At 33.3% G+C, this 6,949-nt stretch overlaps 1 protein-coding gene across 1 annotated transcript; it reads left to right on the top strand.

Moving 5' to 3' along the window:
• Positions 1-1,235: 1,235 nt before the first annotated feature.
• Positions 1,236-4,929, top strand: LOC124928969. Its single transcript, XM_047469224.1, has 2 exons — positions 1,236-1,668; positions 1,793-4,929. Exon 2 carries the CDS (start codon positions 1,981-1,983, stop codon positions 4,633-4,635), a length of 2,655 nt encoding a protein of 884 aa, XP_047325180.1. The 5' UTR covers positions 1,236-1,668; positions 1,793-1,980; the 3' UTR covers positions 4,636-4,929.
• Positions 4,930-6,949: the final 2,020 nt, after the last annotated feature.

Below are 6,949 nucleotides of genomic sequence, written 5' to 3' on the forward strand. Positions count from 1 at the left end.
AATGCTCCCCATGCATATTTTTTACCCATTTATAATGTTTTCATAAGAAAGAGGTAAGATCTTGTTGTTTAATATATTTTAGAATAACTATTGAGTAAAGAAAGTCATCATGATTTTATAATAATATCATAACTTTTATTTTAATTTAGTGTGTTATTATTATTATTATTGAGATTCAAAACTAAAATATGAGTTATCTTAGTGGTTATTATCATTCTGTTATCACATTCACAACATTGAAATGAAATATCTTAATGACTTTTCTTTGATTCATTTTCACTTCTTTGTACATTGGAATGAAATTACACTATTATTATATAAGAAAAATACTAATTGCTAGCTCAAATGAAAGTTGGGCATTTTTACTAATTAATTATATATGTGTGGTTAGTAATATATTTATTTAATGAGAGCATATCTATCTAATATAAACTAAAATTATTGATTTGAAAATATTGTAATGGACAGAAAAATAGAACATCTAATAACCTATGTTAGTTATTTTAAAAAATAAAATAAAAATACTTTAATTGATAAAATAAATGATATCATTAGAAACATTGAAATATATATATATATATATATATATATATATATATATATATATATATATATAATTTTATATCCCAACATTGTAGTCATCTCCATTGCACAAGAATCGACTTAATAAACGCAAAATATTACGATTCGATGCCTACCCAAACACGATTTGAAAAGGGACAACTGTGGTTCCCACCTCATAGAGAGCAAATTAACCGTTGGAGTTCTAGGTCCCACAATGTGGTCCATATCACTGTACTCTATTTTTGTGGCAACCAAATATTACTTAGCACCATATTTCAATTACCATTTACTTTTTAACTTCTTTTTAAATATATATATATATATATATTTTTTTATTAAAAAAATATATTTAATACAATACTCACATTTATATATTATATTTCAATTTAAGATGTTGAGAATCTAACTTGAAATCTTTAGGTAAAATTCTCAATTAAACTTTTTTTACATATTAAATTTTAAATTGTAACAAATTGTGTTTCATTGTCATTATAAGCTATGATATTAACCTCTTGCAATAAACTTTAAAAAAAAAATTACAAAATAAAATTTGATTTAAATATATGATTGAATATTTTATTATTGGTTAAAGAAAATAGTTAATGAATTTTGGTAGAAATGGAGAGAGAGGGTTGGGGAAGGTAAAGAGCATTAAATGTAGAGAGAGAGAGAGGGGGAACACGTTTTGACCATGGTTGATGTTAATGAGGAATTAATGGCGTGGGTTTTCTCCATTTCAATTGCGTTGTTGCTGTATCAATCTATGCTTTTTCAAACTGCATCATTCATTGCTCATTTTAGTGAGAGAAAGATTTTGGGTTTTGGTTTTGGTTGGTGGGATCACTTCAATACTACTACTACTACGGGCAAGGAGCGGCCACCCAACACGAGATTCTTCAACCTTTCTGAATCCAAATCCGACCAATCTTTCACCTTTCAATTTACTACTGCTTTCATCTTCGATCCCACATTTCCTTTTTGCCTTCTGCCAATTCTGTTTATGTGATCGGAACTGTGTTTGCTTAGACCGGTTGCAGGAGGAGGAGAAGGAGGGCATTTGCATCTAGGAAAACTAGGGCTTTGGGCTTTGATACCCATTAAAAGGTGTGTGAGATCCTCCTATTCGTGACTCTCTATCTGCTTTTGGACCATCTCTGGAGCTGAACTTTTTCAGGGTTTTGAAATGGACCGATAACTGTTTTCTTCTCTCTTTTTTTGAATGTTTCAGGTATAAAAGTTAAAGGTTGTCTTCATTTCTTCGAATCCCGCTTTATTTTGTTGTCCTGATCGACATTCAGTAATGCCGTCGATGCTTTTCCCCTTCCTGTTTTGAAATTGCATTGGGGTTTTTCCTTTTCCCTTGTACCTGTCAGATTTAGCATCGAAAAGAGGCAATTAACAGTTGCTAAAATCTTCATGCATCTTCCACTATGGAAGCCCATCTCGAATTGTGCGGCCCTGATGACGGACAAGAAGAGCAAGAGGAGAGACAGTACTTCTGGCGTAGCTGAAGAAAGTACACGGAAGCTCTCATCTTTAAGGCAATTGCAGGAAAGTAAGCTGAGAGAGGCTTTAGAGGAGGCATCTGAAGATGGATCTTTATTGAAGTCCCAATCCATAGATTCAGAATCGTCCTATCAAGAGTCTAAAATTGGCAGGTCTAGAACCCTTGCTAGGCTCCAGGCTCAGAGGGAATTCCTCAGGTCCACTGCCCTTGCAGCTGAGAGAAAATTCTGCAATGCAGACTCCATTCCCGGACTTAGTGAGGCCTTCTCCAAGTTCCTCACAATGTACCCGAAATTCCAATCACTGGACAAGATTGATCAATTGAGGTCAGATGAATACAGCCATCTTTCTGATTCTCTTGCAAAGGTTTGTCTTGACTATTGTGGTTTTGGCTTATTCTCTTACCTGCAAACCATTCAGAATTGGGATTCATGTGCTTTTAGCTTAAAGGAAATAACTGCTAATTTAGGCAATCAAGCTCTCTTTGGGGGAGCTGAGAAAGGTACTGCAGAACATGATATCAAGACAAGGATTATGGATTACTTGAACATTCCTGAAAATGAATATGGCCTTGTTTTTACTGTTAGTCGAGGATCTGCATTCAAGTTACTTTCCGAATCCTATCCATTTGAGACTAATAAGAGATTGTTAACCATGTTCGATCACGACAGTCAGTCTGTGAATTGGATGGCTCAGTGTGCCAAAGAGAAAGGCGCAAAAGTCTCAAGTGCCTGGTTTAAGTGGCCAACCTTAAAACCATCTTCAAGAGAGCTGAAGAAGATGTTGGCACAGAAGAAGAAGAGAAAAAAGGATTCTGCAGTGGGGCTTTTTGTGTTTCCTGTACAGTCTAGGGTTACAGGTTCTAAGTATTCCTACCAATGGATGTCCCTGGCTCAGCAGAACAATTGGCACGTATTGCTTGATGCTGGATCGTTAGGTCCAAAAGATATGGATTCTCTCGGTTTGTCGCTGTTCAGGCCAGATTTCATAATCACCTCCTTCTACAGGGTGTTTGGAGCCGATCCTACTGGATTTGGGTGTCTTTTGATTAAGAAATCTGCAATGGGAGCCCTAAGAAACCAGTCAGGCCGCACTGGTTCAGGGATGGTTAGGATTGTACCCGAATTTCCTCAGTATTTAGATGATTCTCTAGATGGTCTAGACGGGCTGTTGGGGCTTGAAGACAACAACTTTATTATAACTGGGGATGAACAACCCGGGCCTGAAAATCCAGGAGGATCCGAGCTGCCTGCATTTTCGGGCATGTTCACTTCCTCCCAAGTTAAAGATGTGTTTGAGTTGGAAACCGATCAGGATAACAGCTCAGACCGCGATGGAGCAAGCACCATATTCGAGGAAGCTGGAAGTATTTCTGTTGGAGAAATCATAAGAAGTCCCATTTTCAGTGAAGACGAGTTATCTGATCATAATTCGTGCTGGATTGACCTCGGACAGAGTCCTTTCGGTTCAGATGTTAATGGCCAACCGAACAAACAAAATCCGAGTTCGCCCGTATTGAATTCCACCCTCTCTGGCAAAAGAAGGCCCAGTGTTGGACAAAACGACAACATCCCTGTTCTATCCTTCGATGCAGCCCTTTTATCAGTTTCCCATGATCATTATCGTGTTAGATGCATACCCGAAGAAGAACAGGTCACCGAAAATATCCCATCATCTTCTAGAGTCAGTCTTCATACATCGAGAGAGATTGAGGAGGAGTACGAATCGGAAGAGTCGAATTCTGTCTCAAATGGACTTAAAACGAAGAATCAAGTTGAATCTCGGCAAGACAGTGCTATAATAAGGAGAGAAACAGAAGGTGAATTTAGGCTGTTAGGAAGGAGGCAAAAGAATATACAAGCTGAAGGAGAAAGCCATAGGGTCTCGTTTGATGTTGATAGCCATCATAAAGAAAGTTCTACTTCCAGTCGCCATCTGCAAACTGGGGAAGCGTCTGCAGCCAACCCCAACGACGAATGCTCAACTGGGGAAGACGAGTATGGAGATGAAAGGGAATGGGGAAAAAGTGAGCCTGAAATCATATGCCGACATATCGATCATATAAATATGCTTGGCCTAAACAAAACTACTTTCAGGCTCAGGTACTTGATAAATTGGCTGGTAACATCTTTACTACAACTTCACTTCCCCGATCCAAACAAAGTTATTGGAAAGCCACTTGTACAAATTTACGGCCCCAAGATTAAATATGAAAGAGGCGGTTCGGTAGCTTTTAATTTGAGACAGATAACTGGAGGACTAGTTAATCCAGAAACTGTTCAGAAGTTGGCTGAGAAAAATGGGATATCTCTTGGAATAGGGATTCTCAGCCATGTAAGGATGGTAGACAGGCCGAAACAGCAAACTCTCGAATTGGGTTTGGAAGATCTTGATAACAGTCATCATCAGAATGGTAAAGATTCCTTTTTCAGGGTTGAGGTTGTTACTGCATCATTGGGTTTTCTGACCAATTTCGAAGATGTTTATCAACTGTGGGCTTTCATAGCTAAGTTTTTGGACCCGTCTGTTCTTGATGAAGATCAACTACCCCAATCTCTAGCCTAAGGGTGTTTGTTACGGACACAAAATCATTTTTTGAACCGAAAAAGGGAACTGAGGTATTATGACTAGAATTGTTATTGCTTCTTCTTTCAAGTGCCATTCCATATATTTTTTTTCCTTCAATAATAGTAATGCTCTCCCAAGTCTTTGAACTTGTTCTTTTACTTAAAATTTTTAAAAAAAGGAGAAGACTTCTTTGAGATGAGGAAATCAGGGAAGGATAATGTTTATTTTGCTAATATGATATATACAGTTAAGGAGGATTACAAATGTCAATTTATCTTGTTGTTGTTGTTGTTGTTGTTGGGAAATATTTGATTTAGTAAGAAGTAGGTAAGTGGGGTTAATTTAAGTCCAAGGTAGCTGAACCAAATGATTTGTCTGCATATTGAGACAGGTTTTGTTGCTGGATGAATTGGGAGATTGAAAGAGTGGTCCTATATATGAATAAGATACACATATATGGGCCAGCCAACCAGATTGCTGAATTTGTTGACTCTGTGTTATTGTATTCTTGTAGGGATCATTGGTTTCCTTTTTCAACCTAGATTTTCCAATCAATCAATGCTCTTTCACCCTCTTGATTATATCTAGAAAACTAGTGATTGTTGTTAGTATTGATAGATAGTTGTACTTGGACCTAGTTCATTGAGAAAACTAAGGCTAGTCATAAGATTAGATTTCAGAACCTGTTTATTTTTTGAATGGTAACCTATAATCTTATTTATATGCATAATAATGTTTTCTTAGAAATCCATTCTGAGTCAGTCTGTCAACTGAAGAGTTGTAGGTAAACCTTAAATGAATTGAAGTGTTATTCAAGATACAAAAATTCAAACCTCCCCAAATAATAGACTCCAAAATAATTAAATATTATTGACAATTGTCTCAGATGTATGATGTATGATGTATGTAGAGTTGCTCCTTTCAGCAGTAGAGAATGAGGGTTCAAAATATTATATATATATATATATATATATATATATATATATATATATATATATATATATATATATATATATATATATATATATATATATATATATATATAATAATAATAATTAATAATTGTAAAATGTCATTATAAAAAGATAAAAAAAAATAGATGGGGTTAAATATACTAGCATTAATCTCGTGTAACTGTGTAAATTTAAATAAAATATTATTTATTTATAAATATTAATATTATTTAAATTTAATTAATTTAAAATTAAATTTAATGTGTTAAAATTAAGTTTAATTTAACTAAAAAATAAAAAATTAATTTATGAATTTAAAAATGTAATATAAAAAAAAAATTCTTAATAAAAATTAAGTCAATTATAATTTAAAGTTGTTTTATACATTTTTCTATTATCTAAAGTAATGTTAACGTGTTTATACTTTAATATTTATCCTCGTTTCGGCAAATTAATTAGCAAATTTCAATCGATATTTCATCTTGTGATCACACACATTTTTTACACTTTTTATTCTCTGTCAAACTATCTTCCTCCAATCAACCATATTTTTGTAATTCACACTTTTTCATATGTTTTTTTTTATCGCTTGACAAATCACTCACCAATCTTATCGAGATCTCTTTGACATACACTTTTTCATATGACTCTTTATATCGTTATCAAACTACTCATCAATCTTAGTTACTCTAAGATTGTTAAAATCTCAATTTGACTCTTAAAATTTTACGATTTAACATGAAGTTAACGAGTCTAGTTTTAAATAAATTCTTAAATAGGTAAATCGATTTTAAATTTACGATAATAAGATTTTACGATTTTACGTTTAAAAAATGAATTTATATTTAAAATTAAAAAATAAAATTATTTATTATTCAAATAAATAAATTAATATAATTAATTTTGTAAGTATAATTTTTTTTATTAATTTTATATTTAAATATATAAAATTTTAAAATTGTTATATATATATATATTATATAACTATTATTTTATCAAACTAATCTCTTACGATTTCAAATAAACTCTAGATTTTACGAGTTTACAATTTGTCAACGATTTTACGTAAATTCTCAATTTTGACAGCGTTGATTACCCCACTTCAATAAATCAACAACCAATCTCAATCGACAACCTCGGTCAATCAAACATCTAATTCATATACTCGGTCAATTAACATCTCATTCATATATTTTTAACCATTAATATATCTAATTTGTTAAAACCTTTTATATTTACCCTCACTTCGGCAAATCACTCACTAAATCTCAATCGAATCTCATGACCTCACACACTTTCACATGTTCAAGTGCTTATCTATGTTTTAAGGAAGTACCTATTCCTCGTCAAACTAACCA

Source organism: Impatiens glandulifera, chromosome 3, assembly GCF_907164915.1.
Source record: "Impatiens glandulifera chromosome 3, dImpGla2.1, whole genome shotgun sequence".
Taxonomy (NCBI): domain Eukaryota; kingdom Viridiplantae; phylum Streptophyta; class Magnoliopsida; order Ericales; family Balsaminaceae; genus Impatiens; species Impatiens glandulifera.

Bases quoted from the DNA above. Each gene is read 5' to 3' on its own strand.
- LOC124928969 (XM_047469224.1), top strand. From the start codon at position 1,981: ATGCATCTTCCACTATGGAAGCCCATCTCGAATTGTGCGGCCCTGATG.